Consider the following 18,064-nt stretch of genomic DNA (forward strand, 5'->3'; position numbering starts at 1 on the left):
TTGACCACCTACAGATAAATAAATACACCCCGTGTGTACCAACATTTAGAATCCATATTAATTGTTACACATTTAGAAAATAAATGTATAAATTGGCGTCCTCTCGGAAATGATCGTTGATATTGAATCAAAGAATTCTCAAAATCAATGTAAAAAGTAGTGGCTAAGATAATAAGACTTGTATAATTTACCGTAAAAATGTCAATAACTAGTTTGTAAATTTGAGATGTTTATCTTATAAAATATTCCCACCTGTGCCTTCCCTCTGTAATTCACTATTTATGTACTCGATAGTATATACTCCTCCCCTCTCTTATCTATCCCTCTATCCCTCGTTTCCTCCACTTCTTCCTTTCGCTGCTATTAAACGATTCACGTTTCATTCTCCTTGTATATTTTGTTGTGTACTTAGATTGGATGTTATTCTTCTTTGGATTATTTCAGAAAATGTATGTCATACTATAGACAATGTCCGTTAATGGACAATGTTAAGTTTTAAAGTGTTAGATTGGTTGGTAATACAATAAAGCAAACATAGAGTAATAATTGGGCTTATTTATTTTAAATGTTACAATATTTACTACAGAACATTTTCTTTTTGTCGGGAGACAATACGCTTTATTTTACAAAGAAGAAATTCAAATATAAAGGATATTTTGAGTTATCGTGTGGAAACAACAGCTCTTACAAGTTCTATAGGTGAAGACAAACATGCTTAAAACAAACAAATCATTTTGATACAAGAAATAAAATAAAAAAGCAATCACTTTGATGCGGAATTGCTCATATTGTTCTCGATGATTTATTAAGGCCATTTTGCTTACATTAATCAGGAGATAAAAAATTAATATAAATACCTTTAAAATGGAGTTTGCAAAACACAATTTATCCATCCAATATTGCTTCTTTAAACACAGGCATTTGTAGATGACACGTGTCAGTTACATCCAACAAATTAAAACACTCTACAATATTTAAAGTGGAGCACCAAGAACTAAAGTTGAATGTTTACTAGACAAAAAGGGAAAAAAGACTTCGTTCTTGACTCTCCACTTGGAAATTGCTAATGGTAATTGCAAAATGCTACATTTCAAATATCACACGAAATGAAGATGGAACTATAATATTCCACAATATACGATAGTCCTTTTGACCCGTCGAAGAATGCAGCTGAAGCTTTTTGTTTAAACAAATTACAGTGTGACAAAAAAGTTGTACAATTAACTGTAATATTAAATTCACAATTTAATTTTTAATAAATATCTAGTAAAAACAAATATTTTGGTAATTTCAATGGTTAGAAAACTCCAAAAATCTGGTGTCAGTTTTATCTTGTTAACTTTATTACATTTTCTTTCGCAATATAATTTTTTTTTGTTAATCAATGATCTTGCGAGAAAAAAGGAAAAAAAATAATGTTAGGAAACGTTTAGTTGGCAAGAAAGAACTCTCTCATCGACAGGTAAATAATAAACATGGGCAAATGATATAGGGTAATCGTGTGAACTTGGCAATGTAACAATTTGACAAAAAAATTAGCAGAGAACTTAAAACTACACATTAACAATATCATTTTTGAAAAGATGTCACCTCAAATCGCTCAGTTGACAGAATGACAAGGTACACGGGGTGAAGCTGGGTGAGGAGGGCGGCAGCGGCTACTCGAAGCGGACCAGACAGGGGATGGTGGGTATACCTCTTATTCTGCTGGAGGGGGCGCCGCGGGCACTGCGGGCGGCACAATGGAGCGGCTATCCGTGTGACCACTAATGAAGCATGGCTCACCTGGGATTTGTCAACTGCAAAGGCCCATGAAACAGCATGATACACATTGTCCAAACCGAATAAACACCCAGCGAATGCAATTTCCCGTTAGCGGTCGCATCTAATCGTCCGCTTGCGGGCGGACTGTGTAGCTCAGTGTGCAGATCTATAGGTAATCATTAATCGAGTTGTCGAGTCTTTTAGGAATGCAATTAAACTCGTTTGGTGGCACGACAAAAGAAAAGCTCACATTTCTGCGACACAGAAGGCAGATTCTGTACATGTCTACATTCGGTCTCCAGTGTTGAATGGTTGAACAAATAAATACCTCGAGATTGTGTCATAAGAGAGACGGGATGTAGCGCTGCGGGAGTAACGGACCAAGTGTAGTGATGGTTTGTCTCGGCAAACCGTACGTGTACGACAGGAACAGACGGGTATGAGCACGCATAATACGGACGCTAAGTTATACCTTCGAGACCATCAAAAGCATGTTCAGTTAAACAAGTTATTCAATTGTCAATTACTTTCTGTTAAAGCAGTAGGATGTCTATTGATGCTGCGGAACTATTACTAGGAGTAATAATTGCGGCAATTTCTTAAAAAACTTATATTTACTCCTAACCGTGTAAGAGTACCGGAGATCCGTAGACATCTGGAATGGTGATGAATTAACAGAATTAAAAATGATTCAACAGCAGCAACATTGACCAAATCTTTAATCTAAATTCTCTCATACAATGATAAATACCTCGTGGCGGGAAGATACTAGGAGGCGAGGATCGAGAGATCGAGAGAACGTGTCCTATCTGTGGCAAGCCTTACATTGCCATCCAGCTCATACCGACGCGCTAGTCAAACATGGAACATAAGCTTCAGACAAACTGGAAAACATGTCAAATCCCCAACCATATTTTACAACTGTACAAGTGCACATTACTAACTTCCATCATCAGAGCAGGGTTAGTAATGGAAATTTGCTGTAGCGACGCCTTTCAAACTGCTATTCCGAGAAAGTAAATTTCCTTCTCTCTCAAAGGTTTACGTGTTTATTATTATTATATTTAGTATTGCAACAAATCCAACAGGTACACATTTTATGATTTTATTTGTTATATGCAAAAATGAAAAAGAATTTAAGGAGATTTACCATTTTCTCAATTCTTTTGTTATATTCAAATGTTTTTATTGTTAATTTCATCAAACGAACTCTGAAATAAAATATTAAAAAATCAATATTCGAGTAATTTGAACTAGGCGTATAATACGTACAACCTAGTTTTAGACCTCTTTAGTATTACATAATGCGTTCAGAAATTACATAAGAACGTCAAATGTGTAAGAAATATGAAGAAGAATATGAAGACTCGGTACCACCGACGAAAATCCATGTTATGTAGTTAATTTTTCAAAGTTACAATACATCTTTTTATGCAATATTTCACTAACCTGCACTCATAAATCCTAAGAAGGAAAAACATGTTAAAAATACAATCGCATCAAGTTATTTTCTTTTTACATTTTATGAAACTACATCATTATTAAAACTTAAGGAAAACAATGTTCATTTAAAACTTTATACGTTATCGGTGTAGTAAAAACATCATGCATACCATTTACTATGTCAGAAATAGTCATGAATAACTCAAAAAAGAATATTTAAATAAACAAAATCTTCCCATATACATTTGGAGTTCATTGTCTCATTGAAATATATATAAATAATGATAATTAATTCTTTACTTTTTTAATTGTGATATTTATTATGTGTGATTTATGTGGTAATTTTTTGTATATATTTTTTTCTAATGTAACATTTTGGTTGGTCAGAAGATATTTCGTAGCAATAAGTCCAAAATAGACAGACCTTATTGTACAAGAAGTTTTAAATAAATCAAATTTAATTAAATATATAAAATCCTTTTTAACAAAAATATTTTTTTATGGTAAAATATTAGTAATGTATACATATTGCTTTGTCCTTTTGATTTATATTACTTTCTCGTTGAGTTATTTTACCACGTGAAATAAAAAAATTAACATGATGTTCATGAATGCTTTATATGTACTAATAAAATAGTTTACTGTTTTATACCAAAAAAACAATGAACTGCAAAGGTTGAATCAGTTAAATAGTATCGACAGTGGAAAGCAAAAAGGAACGTAATCAGTGTAAGTTTTTATTAATAAAAAATACAAAAGAAAGTTTTATGATGAATTTTAAAACAATAATAACAAAATAAAAGTAAAAAGTTATGAACTGCATTCAGCGTAGAAATAATGAAACAATGATATTTATTTGATTTTGATTATTTACAAAATTTACAGTCAAATAAAAAAAAAGTCAGTCAGTGAAATGATTTTAAAAAACCCGGGTGAAAATACCCTTCTCTCACAAGCTGTGTTGACGGTCGCTAGTGGCTTTCCAGCGCCGATATGCGGAATGTGAGGATAAGGCAATAACTGAGGGTACCGAGTGATTGCGTATCCCGGGAGAGCATGTCTGCGAGTAGGTAGGGGTCGGGCCGTGTAGAAGCTTACCTGAGCGGGCCGTAATATTGTGTGATACCTCAGAGGAGAGTCCCCAGAGTTAGCGGCCGCGGGACCGGCTGCGGCGCCGCCTGCTGTCCCGGTCACGGTCTCGGCTTCCCAAACCTAAGTAATAATTAATTAATTAATTAATTATCAATTGTGACTGTTAGATGTACAGTGAAACCTCTATCCTTTATAAATGAAGGGTCGGAATTTTTTTTAAATATCCTAAAACGTAGTACGTACATACGTTTAAATTACATTACGCAAATCGACTCTGATCGTCAAATCGAAATACAATTTTTCAGACAGAAAAAATTTATAGTCCATGAAATAAATATCACGCAAGTATCGATACGTCTTGAGTGGATTTATTTACGCACTCCATTTTCAAATCTGTTAAATATCAAGAAAAACTTACTCAACAGATGGTATTTCTCAAAATATCACATATAGAGGATTTGTTGATGCTCCACTGACAAATATAACACATTCATATTCATACACTCTCTGCTTATTTAAGTTGAGCCTTGGAGTTATTCTCTAAACTTCCGTTTATGTGAAGATAATAAAACAACTCTAAAAATACGTATTAATTCAGTAGAATCATAAATTAACGTAATATTACGTATAAAAATACGTAATATTTCCTCTATCCAAATAATCGTTTTCTCGGATGTGTGGTTTATTTCTTCTACCCCGAATTCATTTCGTACAAAAATAGATCGGATTGATCGTTTCTCGATCACCATTTTACCGCATTCATCGTTTGAATTACGCTGCATATTTGATGCATTTCGTCTGTTCATATTTTTACATTCTTCTCAATTTTGTTACATTCGACGACAATATTCCAAGGTGTGGGATAGAAACTATCGAAAGCTTGTGTGACCAAAGGTTGACGGATACAGCAGAAGAGGTCGATATTGATGAAGAGGAGCCGCTGCCTGTACCTTCATTTTCAGAAGCATGCACACTCTTTGAAAGATATTTCTACTACGCGCTATTCAATAACTAATACTGAAAAAAATATTATTTGTAAAGCCGAAAATCTACTGTTGACTAACTTAAATAAAACAGTAAAAAAACAAAAGTCAATCATAAATTATGTACAATGCAATAAACTTCAAACTCGTACTCTTCTTAGAATTTTAAACTACGAGTAGTTATGCAAAATTAGGAGTACGGTATCTTTACTCGATCGTATCTCCTTGTGTATTGACCTTTACCCGCATTTATAGATTCTTTCAATAGGTCCCTTTAAAAATGATAGATTGAGGTTTCACTGTATGTTTGCTTGAAAAATGCGAGTGGCGATTTTTATTACATTAATTATAACTTCTTATTTTTAACCTTTTGATAAGAACATCTGTAGTTCTTGATAGGCATGTTTACATTAATAAATTTTAAAAAGTGGTCTTTATACAAGTGTTTTATTTATTTGTTATTTTTTAGATTTTAATTGCGCTCAAAATTAAATACAATTTTAAATTTCAAATGTGACATTCTTACCTTTCTCTCGATCACCTCTTGGTCTTCTATCCTTATCATTGTCATTGTGTCGACTTGAACGCTTGTCATCTCTGGAGGATCTATATAAATACATACACATTATAATAATATTGATAATAATAATCCTTTATCCGGTTTGACTAAGCAGTTAGGTAAAACTTGGTCATCCATATTTTGACTGGAAAAACATAAAAATATAAGTAGGCACAATGATTCAATAGAAATCAATATAAGAAGAAAATACAATGAATGAGGAAAAATAAATATATTGAATATATCCGGTAAGAAATTAATTATCATCAAAATATTTTAATAAAAGTGCATTGTTTAGATCAGTGGTCTCCAAACTCTATAAGATGTGAGCTACTTTAAGAAATTGAACTTGATGAGCTACCTATACAAATTCCGGCTTTTCTTTTTACCCTGGAGTGATACCTGAAGCGGAGGGCTGATCACCTTTCCTTCATGTGTTAACGATCAAGATAACACTGCGTTTATATGACACAGTGCCCTATGCACCATTGGGGTGCAGATAAGGGTTTTATTTTATTTTTATTTTATTTATCAGACCTTATCGTACCATACATAATATTTTTATATTAGTTTAAATGAATTAGAACATCAGATTAACCTTGAAGGCAACCTTTTGAGCATTTTGTTGATATTAACCACATTTTTTTCTTTATTTTCGAAGTTCTATAATAAAATTTACCAGGCAAATTTAATATCCTAGGCAAGCCACCGAAAAAGCCTCAGCGAGCTACCGGTAGCTCACTAGCTACGGTAGCTCACTAGCTACCGTGTGGCGATCACTGGTTTACATCATCCGCCTGGCTATAAAAAACAGGGCATAGGCATTCGGCATTCGTACCTGTGCCCACGGCTGCTCCTTTCTCTGTCCCTCTCGCTCTTTGGCGGACGCCTGTCCTTGTCGCCGTTCCCACTCCCGAGTCCTCCGCTTCTCTCTTTCGTCCTCTCCCTGTCTCGCTCCTTCTCCCGGTCGTGCTCCTCTTTCCGCTTGCGTTCTTTCTCCTCACGCTGCTTTTCCCGTTCTTTGGTTATGTCGTCAAACGCGTCCTTCAAACGGGAGTACCTGTATTGGGAATTAGACACATCATGAACAATTATTTTATATATTATAATATATATATGTATATATTAGCACTTTTAATCTAATTTTATTTCTGATATCTATTGTATTCTTGCCAGTGCCCTTTTATTATAACCTAAAAAATGTATTATGGCAGTCGTCCGCCTCCGTAGTGTAATGGTCAGCACGCTCGGCTACCGTTCTGTAGGTCCCGGGTTCGATTCCCAAGGGGGGTAAAATAAATATGAGTGATTTTTTCACTGTTATATTTATTCCATACTACCCTGGACTGGTACCTGAAGCGGAGGGCTGATCACCTTTCCTTCATGCGTAAACGATCAAGATAACACTGCGTTTATATGACGCAGTGCCCTATGCACCATTTGGATGCGGATAAGGGTTTTAAAAAAATGTATACCCACACAAAGGCCATGCTCGTTTTCGTATTAATATTTTAAAATTTTTTTGTATATGTAATTATAATATATTGTGAAATGCAAGAGAATTTAAAATAAAGAAGAAGAAAAAATTACAGTAAGTGAAACATGGAACAGATCACGTATACCAATATAATAATCGAGTTAATATAGTGTCAATCTGGTGCTCTATGGACAGTTGAGTTCTGATAGGGTTCAGATGAAAATAATAAAATAAAAATGATCGAGAAAAGATATTTGCAAAGGATCGAAAAATTGTTTAAGGTAATGAATTTTATACATCTCTATCGCTTAGCGGTTAGTGCATACATGAAGTAGGGTATAAATAAATATGTGTGATTTTATCACTCTTATAGTTATTTAAATATGACGTTACCCTGATTTACTACCTGACTTTGCCTTTGTGATATTAACAATCAAGTCAGCAATGCATTCATTAACTCTTACCACTCTGTAGGCCAGACATTCTGGCCCGTATGATTCTAGTAGGCAGCTCCGTGGACCACAATGTCTGGCCCGGCGCAGGTATAACTTAAATCACTGATCACCCAAGTATATTTTTCCAAAAAATATTTCAGATAAATACAGTTAATCTCAATTGACATGGTCATACGAATTGCCAGACAGAATGTCCCAAAATTAGGGAACCGAAATATTCATTTTAATGGTAGAAAAACGTTGTATTTTTGTGATCAGAGTAGCTGATCAGTTAAGAGAAAAAATGGTCAGAGTGGAAAGAGTTAAAAACAGCATCCTATTCACCATTGGTTGTAGATGGGAGGTCAGAATAATAAAGCGATTAAATCCAAAAAGCATTTATGAAAATTAAGATCAGAAAAATGATAAATGGTAGCTTACCCTACGTGCTGCTTTCCCATGAGGTGATCATCTATCCTTTGTTGGGCATCACCGACAATGAGGAAGGCACCACACACGGCACATACTTCCATTTGCTTCTCTTGCGCTTGTGCCAATTCCACTGTCGCTGACCAATGACTAGAAAATTAATTTCAATAAATTATTGTACTCTACTAAGCGCCCGGTGACACTTGATAGCGCGACCTTTGAAACTTTACACTCAATATTTACATTCACATAAAATGCTTTGTGTAAAATACTTTAACTAAGCCTCCGTGGTGTAATGGTCAGGGTGTTTAGCTACCATGCTGGAGGTCCCAGGTTCGATTCCCAGGGGGGGGTGAGAATAAATATTAGCGAATTTACTCTCTAATATTTATTTAATATTACTCTGGACTGGTCCCTGAAGCGCAGGAGTGATGACCTTGCCTTCATATAATTAACGATCAAGATAACATTGCGTCAATATGATGCAGTGCCCTATGCACCATTGGGTGCGTATAAGGGTTAGAGAGAGAAAATACTTTACTGTTCAATCAATATTTTAATATAGACTAAGTTTTAGACATTTTAGAAACACTTTTTTGCAGAATTAGTTACAGACTCAACTAAGGGTAAAACGCAGTAAAAACACCTTTTCTTAACTTCGATAAGTCTACGCACTGCGATAAACTTAAAAAATTTATCAAAAACAAAATAAAAAAGAGGACGATACGTAACTAAAAGTTATAGAGAACAAATTTGACTCTGCTCGTACTACATACGGGCAAAAAAATGTCTTTATTTAACCGCCCTACACATACGAGCGTACATGATACATATGCGCATTTTTTCTGCACCATTACGCGCTAACCCGTATTACATATGAGCATGAGAAAAAAATAACTGAGCAAAAAATATTCGATGCGTACCGGATACACATGCGGACGAGATGGACTCAATAATGGAAAAACCATCCTAAATACACCTATTATGGCAAACTTTTGTGAGGTATTTTTTTTTTTAACATAAGTTGCATACATTTATTTAAAGAACAATTTTAAACTTTTTTTTTTTAAATTGCAGACCCACCAAGCCACCCGTGTGTCATGTCGGTGGAGTTCTTTTTACATTCATTTTTAATTGTTTTTAACCATTTTAACCTAATATCCACACAATGTAGATAGAAAAAATTAAGAATGTAAACTGTTTTACAATTTTCATAAAATTAACTCTTGATAATTTACCCAATCCTTGATTTTGCCTTTGTTCTTTATTTTATTTTGACCTCTAACATCCGTCGGCAACAAATTGAAAATGTTCCAAATGATATATTGCAGTCTTAAACTCCCATATTTATTGTTAATTTTTGGGACTATCAAATCTCCGTTGTGTGTAAATTGTGTATCATGGTTGTGTACTAGAAGATTTTGATATTTTTGTCTAGTTTGTTGTTCAATATGAATACAACAACCAATCATAATTCTGTAGAAAAGAAAGGTGATTTTTTGCCTGTTTCTCGGAAAATAACCGAGAGCAGGGTGGTTAAACTCATCAGTCAAAGGGTTAACCGATTTTAAGAACGGAAGCGACTGCCTCGTTACCTATTCTCGTACTGCTTCTGCAGCAGCTCCCGCTCCTCCTTGAGCTGGTCGCAGAGCTTCATGAAGCCCTGCGCCTTGTCCACGTCCCCGTTGATGCCGGCCTGCTCCGCCTCGGCCTCCAGCGCGGCCACGCGCTCCGTGATGGCCTGCACCTGCTGCTGGTTCCTCTCTGTCTGCGCGGCCGTCAGCGCCGGCATCTCCAGCTTGGTGTTCATCAGCTCCAGCCGCTGCTTGCCCTTCTGGATCTTGCCTGGAGACGTGCACAATCATTGACCTAACTGATTGACTTTATCAAAACGTAAAACATGCTAGAAATCCACCCACATCGATGATGTTGTGTGCTATCTGCACCGCATTTACTTCAGTTATTTCATTACTTCATTCATTCATACCCTTATCTGCACCCGATGGTGCATAGGGCACTGCATCGTAGAGACGCAGTGTTATCTTTATCGTTAACACATGAAGGGTAATATTGAATAAATATTTGAGTGAAAAACATCACTTTACTTTATTTATTTGACCCCCCCCTGGGAATCGAACCCAGGACCTCCAGAGTGGTAGCCGAGCACGCAGACTATTACTACACTATGGAAGCGGACTTAGTAATAGTTTGAATAAAACAAGCAGAAACAAAATACAATAGGAAAAAATAGACATGTAATTTTGATATCTCAACATAGATGAAGAAGAAAATGGAAGTCTGGGTATTTACAGGGCTAACGACCTATCATAGACCTAACTTAAACCAAGCAAATAAAAGTCAAAAGTCATTTAAAAGCCTGGATTTCCATTTTTGCTTTTCAAAAAAACTTCTGCTGAGATATTTGTATGTCGATTTTCTTTAAACATAATGCATATCGCCGCCATAACCAAAAGATATAAAATATTTAATGTGCAGAGTATGAAATCATGGAGATGTTATAGATAACAATCTAATGTCAAATTCAATCAAAAATAAATATTTCTAAATCTTCAAAGTTAAAAATATAAATTAAAGAAAAACGAAAATTAAAAATGAATTTTTTAAAGCTATTTTGTATTTTGGAAGGTATATATATTTTTCTGGTTCAATAAACTTAGGAGGAAGTCGCTACCATCTTGTCTCCAAGCCAATATTTATTACTTATTCTTTGCAGCCAGATAGAGATAAAAATAAATTCGGGAAGAATACAAGATTTACAATTTAATATTTTTACATTAAACATGTTTGACTTGGCACCAATATCATCCTCCGTACCATGCCTCATACGAGTGCTTGTGGCACTTTAAATAATATGTATCGAACATTAAAAACCGAGAAAAGTAAATATGAATTAATGTATTTTCCAAGATGCCATATTTTGGCAGCAGATGGAAATCTATTTTTAAATATACTGGAGTGCCGCACTCATCATCCATATATATTACTTGATATTCCCTGTGTGAATTCAATGTTAATGCCTTTTTACTTGTATTATTTTGCATGAGTTAAAGCATTTTACAAGCATTTAGTACCTACAATCGCAACCTTATTGCTAACCGATCTCTGCCGACGTTAATACAGTTGAACTCGGTTATTACGATCACGAAAATAGTGAGATCTCGATCGAAATGAGGAAACATTAGTTGTACTTTTAGTATATGATTTACTCCATACATTTATCCACTTCTCAGAAGAACTATTTCTCTGGCATAGCGAGCGAAACTAACATTAAAAAAAATCTTTAAACTGTTAGGGCGTTTGCGCACTACCCGGAATTTTACTGTCCGGCAGTCCGGTTTTGAAAAATGAAAGCGACAACGACAGTTTAGCGTGATGGAATTTACGCGCAACGTGTTCACGCACCGATCAAGAGCTCTGATCCGAAGAAAGATGGACAAAAGCACAAGCCAATCCAAGCCAATCATTGTTTTATAACGCTAATTGACGTGCCGGACGGTAAAATTCCGTGTTTTTCCGTGTAGTGGATAAACGCCCTTAGGGCGCCGATAATGTCGGTTACGACGAAACCCGGTTGATGGTCAAATAAAATTCATGTGGAAAAGCTACATAGTTTTTATTTTAGTCTAGAAAAGGTTGAAATTATGCGTGAAACAGAATGTGACGAGAAAAATGTTGATGTGTGTAAAAAGTTATTTTTATCATAATACTTGTATCATCCGAAGTCAACATTGTGGAAAAATAAGATTTTTTTACCTGCATTTGAAAAGAACATCACCAACGCAAAAAAAAATAGAATATTATCATAAAAATGTTGATGAACTTTGTTACAATGTTTATGTACAGAAAGAAGCGTAGGATTTTCCAAATTTTGTAATAAAAGTGAATTGACAGAAAAATATGATATGAGTAAGGGGAGTGGGAATAAATTCTTATTGCGTTTAAGCAACGTTCCATTCCAAATACTTTGTCTTCATGCAGTGGATGTTTATAAAAATACCTATTCTAGGATATAACGAGTTATGCTTATAACAAGCAAATTCAGTTGGTCCCATCTTCCTCAGTAACCAAGTTGGACTGTAGTAACTGACACCCAAACAAAGACAAAATATAGGGTGGAGCATCAGGCCTAATGCCTAAAGTGCTCTAATTTAGTACAAATCGAATCAAGGTATTAAATGGTACTTACGCTCGACTTCGCTTATCATGTTCTGACAGAATCTTAAAAATTCATCTTGATAAAACGTTTTTTTGTAGCCCGCTTCCGCTTTTTCAAAAAGATCTTTGACTTCATCGTCATGGATACGGGGACAACTTCCCAGGTCAGCTCTTGTATTAACGAATAAATCGTGAGGGCAAAATTTGACCATATAATATTTACAATACTGAAAACAAAAATTACAATTAATGATTCGAAGGTGCAAAACTTCACGAAGTGAATCTGCGTTTTACTTACTTGAGGATCTTCCCAATTCAATTTCTGCGTTTTTTCATTTGGATTTGTGTTCCTATTTCTGCCCATCAGTTCGTCAAGCAATTGTGCTGCAGCTAACACAGCCATTATGAAGATTCGAGTTGAATTTTAGAACTTACGCATTAATGAAAAACTGGAATAAATTTCAAGAAAAGAAAAAACAGTTTAAGGCCGTCCCAGGAGCCAGGTGAAAAGTTACCATAGCAAACCGCGAAAAAGATTGGTATGATTTATAGACAATTGTTGGTACCAAAGACAACTACTGGTACCTACTTTAGTTGTGAATACTAAGTAGGTAAGTACTGTGAGTATAAAATCTTTTGTACTGGGTATTTAGCTATTATTCATACATTACTTAGTAGTCAGCCATTCTCAAATTCAAATAAACACACAATGATTTTCATCAAACCTATATGAATATCATTCAGTTCTCTAAATTTGGAATAAAATTATCTTAGCTAACTAGCGAATGCGCATTTTCTGCCAGTGTTTTCGGCTGACGAGTTTCCCTTTCGAATTTTTTAATGCATAAATCCCATACAAAAATACCAAACGCCGAATATTTTCCTCACGGAAACATATTATGTAATTAGTGTTTATTTGTTTGAAAGGTATTAGCGAATTTCTCTAAACGTTTTAATTTAATTAGTATGGTTCACAATTAACATAACTTGTTAACCTGTCCCGGATTCGATTCCTAGGGGAGGTCAAAAAAAATATTTGTTTTTTTTTACTCTATTGTTTATTTAAATTTATGAGGCAAATGTGGCTGGTAATAGAAGCAAAGGAAGACCTAGGAAAACTTGGCATGATCAAGTATTTCATATACTTGAAAGTGGTCAGGCTAAAATTTGGAATAATTGGCTGGTATGTACAAGGAGATTCATAAATGTGGAAGAGACAAACATTGTTTCCAAAGACAGATTGGTGTGGCGTTTTATTTTCTCTGTCTATCCCTGTGGGGAAACAGCGTGATAGTAATTTATTTGTCATATTTATTATATTACCCTGGAGTGGTTACCTGCAGCGGGAGACTGATCACCTTGCAAACGTAGAATTAACATCAATCCCTATGCACTATTGGATGTGGTTGGGGGGTAAGAAAAAATATGTATTAAGTCAACTAATAAATAAATCAAATATTTTTCAACAGATTTTATTACCTTATATTACATTTTGATATATACATACATTATGTCAAACAAATTACAACACTTGACAGTCATCGATTAAAGGTGTATAAATAAGCAAGGAATTAAAATGTGGTAAAAGACTGCAATAAAACAAAATAAATACATTGGCTTATAAATCTATGTACGTAAAAACAAAATAATAAACTTTAGTTTGTGGTGACAACAACATTTCATTTTTTGGGAGAATATTTTAGTTTCAAGCTACAGAAATTGTGCACAGCTTGATCTAATTAATTTCAAGTATGCGTTATAAAAAAAGACTACACAAGTGTAAAAAAAAAATTACGGGCTATCAGTGAACTTTTAACTAAATTTATGAAAAATACTATTTTGTTCAATTTTTTTAAATAATTTACTCTACTGCTGAATTTCAGTATAATGAAATATATTAATTAAATTAACCAACACAAATTTTGGTGTTATTTATTGATGCACAATTTTTTAGAGATACCTTCTCTCAATATGAAGAAAAATAATTATAGTCGGTTTATTATCTTCATGAAGTATGTTATCGGAAAACATAAGAAAAATGGAATGTCACACTATGACACATATACACTAAAAAAGTTAACACACTTTAAGGCCATTGGTACCATAGGGTGAATGTCCAAATAACCTATTATGCAGAAAAGCATAGGAATCAATCTCCAATCCATATGGAAAGTGATTGTTATATGTCTCATGTGAAAACCTATTGGCAATTCCATGTATCCCAAGAAGCGTGACAAAGAACCGTACTTATCCATTAGAGGTAGGTAAGATCATTCAGAAGATCTGCCTCAATGGATTTGTATTACTTAAGTGATCCATTCACTAAGACCGGATAAATTCAAAGAAAGACAATTTATCAGTCAAAGGATGTATAGCGAATCTTATCGACGACAGCTGACAAAAGTCACCTGGAACAGATTGGCTGTTATGAAACCTTACTTTCTTTTCTCCCATTTTTCAGCCTATTGCTCAAAAATTTTTGCTGTTGGTGGAAGGGTAGTATCTTTGTTTCAAATCATATTGACGAATATTAAGAAAAAACTTGTAATTTTTTTCAATTCCTTCGGAATTTCTGGGATTGATTGGGTGAAGCAATAAATTAGTAAATTGATGGACCTGTGAATCAGTAAGCCAATGAATGGATCAGTGATACTTCTTTATTGAAACGGTTTCTATATATTTGAGACCAAATGGCGTTTATTCTCATTTTGATGACATTTGATATTTGTTGTTTTTTTATTAATAATTATTTAAACATATGTTTGGATAAATTTATGCTATAAACGTTGCTATTCATAAGAATTTATATTATATATTAATTTTACATAAAATATCTTACCTAGAAACATCATAGTAAAATATGTTTTAGCAACCGTATCAAAACAGTTACTATAATAATATCTATATTTTTATAGATTTCACTTTAAATAAAGCAAGAAATGTATTTACTAGATTCTCGATCCTTAATAATAGTTGCCAAAAGTGCTATGAAAAAAGTATTGTAAATTAATTAGGCACAGTTTAAGAAGCATGACAAAATCTTAAGTGTATACTAAAACTTAAATTAAGTAGGGAGTCTATGCTAAAAGTCCCATATAAGCACACTTTTGCAATGTATAGATATGAAAATATGTAATGAATCATTGTTCCCTTATCAATAATTTTAAAAATAGTGATATCGTCCACTTCTCTAGTAGTGACAATAATGACAAGCGATATATAGTTCCATCAAACTCACATAATTAGACCGTATAATTAGTTTCACAAATAGTCAAGTAGAGCAGTATGGCTAAGTGCTGCAGGAGCAATATAGTCACTTACAGCAGTCGATGAGTATTGGTATTGTCGTATTTCTTTAGATATTTTTTTGTAATCACTTAAAGTTTTTTAAAGTATAGTTTTTAAAGTATCGGGCGTTAGCCATTGGCGCTACTAGAAAAGTGAACCTATACAAGATAATAATACAAGTCCAATTGTATCTACAAATAGCGAGCTTGTCAAACAGTTTAATACAATATCATACAATTCAATTCAATTCAATTCAATTTCAATTTTTCAATTTACAACTCTTAGTGATAAAGACATAAGAATACAATGCATCAACAATCGGTTGTATCAATCTTAATTTACACTATAATAATTAATTTTTTGATTTTGATAATAGTTCAATAAATAAATAACAACATAAATGTTTTAAATTAAACATTCAAAATGTATAATCAAAAAGTAAGCGCTAATATAAATTAGTTAAATATGGCTACAATTTTTTAAGTAAATATGTACAAATTAAAATCAGATTATCTTTTATTCTGTTAATACTGTGTTTTTATGTGCTTCATTATTTTAGGCTGCCATCGGAAATAGTTTCATTGTAAATAAAGTTATTTGCAAAAAATACAATTATAATTACAAAAATGCTAAAAAAATACTTTATAAAAAGGCAAATATATTAGATACAGTATCTACTCAATGAATTAGGGCCACCCATTATTTTTTTGAATACTCTGAAATCTTTTGGATTATTATATTTATTTTACATAAATACTTTAAGTTTTCTATTGACATCTAATATCATGTATATTACCTTCAATAATATGTAAAATATACCTGGATTATTTAAGCCTTTAAAAAATTTAAACCCTTTTTCTGAGAAAGGTCCCTAATTAGCACAGGTAGACAGATAGTTGAAAGTTCAAAAAATAGTCCTATCTCATTTATTAGTGAAGTTTCTTGAGTTCTGGTTGTTGTTTTGTTCAGAGAGGTTATATAGTTATCGTGTCTTGTGAAAAAAACTTAATTTTTAATTTTAGTTCATAAAGTATAACTTTTTTTTGTAAACACAAGTGTTTTTTTAAAAAAAGACAAAATGGGAAAAAGTAAAGACATTTCTGAGGAAAAAAAGTCTAGTGTTATAGTGCTATTGAAATTAGAAATACTATCCAATAGAGAAATTTCAAAAAAAGAAAACGTTTCTCGTCAAACAGTGGACAGAATTTCAAAATCAATAAAAAATCAGTCACCCGTCACCAGCAATCGGTGAAAGAACTGTCGTAGGATTAGAAAAACAACACCGAGGACTGATCGAAAAATCGTTCAAAGTGCCTTAGAAAACCGTAGTGCATCAGCAAAAACATTAAAAATAAAATTGGAAGAAGAGGGTATAAATATATCGGTATCAACACTGAGGCGACGTCTTTACGAAGTAAATCTGAAATGCAGGCGCCCTGTAAAAGTACCAAAATTGACACCACGAATGAAAGCGGATCGATTAAAATGGGCCAGGCTACATCGAAATTACTCGGTAGATGATTGGAAAAAGGTATTTATTTAAATTGAATTTTCAACATATCATTTTAGTAAATAAACTTATATATTTGAATTAAACTTAAATTTTCATTATTTTTCAGGTCATCTTTAGTGATGAGTGCCGGTTAGAAGCCGTGACAGAGAGCCGTTGATTCGTCAGGAGAACACCAATGGAACGTTACAATGAGGCCTGTGTGGTAAAAGTTATCAAACACCCCCCTGCAACAATGATATGGTCATGTATTATTAACAATTTACCTGGGTCGTTGTTTTTCGTGGAAACAACAATGAACTAAAATTCCTATAAGCAGGTCCTCGAACGAATTTTATTGCCCTTCTACCATACACTCGACCCAACAGAAGGTCCATACACCTTCATGCAGGATGGGGCACCTTGCCACCGGGCTAAATCAATAATAAAATTTTTGTCTAACAAAAATCTGCCTTTGCTCCCCTGGCCTGGAAATTCTCCGGACCTTAATCCTATAGAAAACGTATGGAGCATGTTAAAAAATAAGGTATACTCATTTCCAAATCCGACAGTAGACTGTCTAAAAAAAAATATTCAAAAAATTTGTTCAGAAGACGAAGAAATAAAAACATCATAAAACAGTGCATTTTAAGTATGCCAAAAAGAATTGAGGCAGTTATTTCTGCCAAAGGTGGAAATACTAAATACTAACTATATTTATATGAAAATATATGCATAATTTAAGCGTAATAAAGTGTTCATGTGTAAATAAAATTCAATGTTGTTTTATTCAAGGTTTTCTCTGAGTTATTCCTGTTTGAATTGAGAAATTGCGCGAAATTCTGCGTGGCCCTAATTCATTGAGTAGATACTGTAATAAAGGGACTTAGCGTAACAAAAGGAATAAACATGTCAATTTTTTAAATGATT

General features: G+C 33.6%; 1 protein-coding gene across 1 annotated transcript; it reads right to left on the bottom strand.

Moving 5' to 3' along the window:
- Positions 1 to 535: 535 nt before the first annotated feature.
- Positions 536 to 12,900, bottom strand: LOC148309347 (luc7-like protein 3). The gene is made up of 8 exons (XM_088260205.1): positions 12,656 to 12,900; positions 12,389 to 12,584; positions 9,777 to 10,026; positions 8,194 to 8,331; positions 6,680 to 6,901; positions 5,809 to 5,888; positions 4,306 to 4,419; positions 536 to 1,799 (listed from the first exon to the last, which is right to left on the bottom strand). Exons 1-7 carry the CDS (start codon positions 12,758 to 12,760, stop codon positions 4,355 to 4,357), a joined length of 1,056 nt encoding a protein of 351 aa, XP_088116331.1. The 5' UTR covers positions 12,761 to 12,900; the 3' UTR covers positions 536 to 1,799; positions 4,306 to 4,354.
- Positions 12,901 to 18,064: the final 5,164 nt, after the last annotated feature.

Source organism: Brachycentrus maculatus, unplaced genomic scaffold, assembly GCF_059751285.1.
Source record: "Brachycentrus maculatus isolate JH-2025_06_01 unplaced genomic scaffold, ASM5975128v1 h1tg000129l, whole genome shotgun sequence".
Classification (NCBI taxonomy): domain Eukaryota; kingdom Metazoa; phylum Arthropoda; class Insecta; order Trichoptera; family Brachycentridae; genus Brachycentrus; species Brachycentrus maculatus.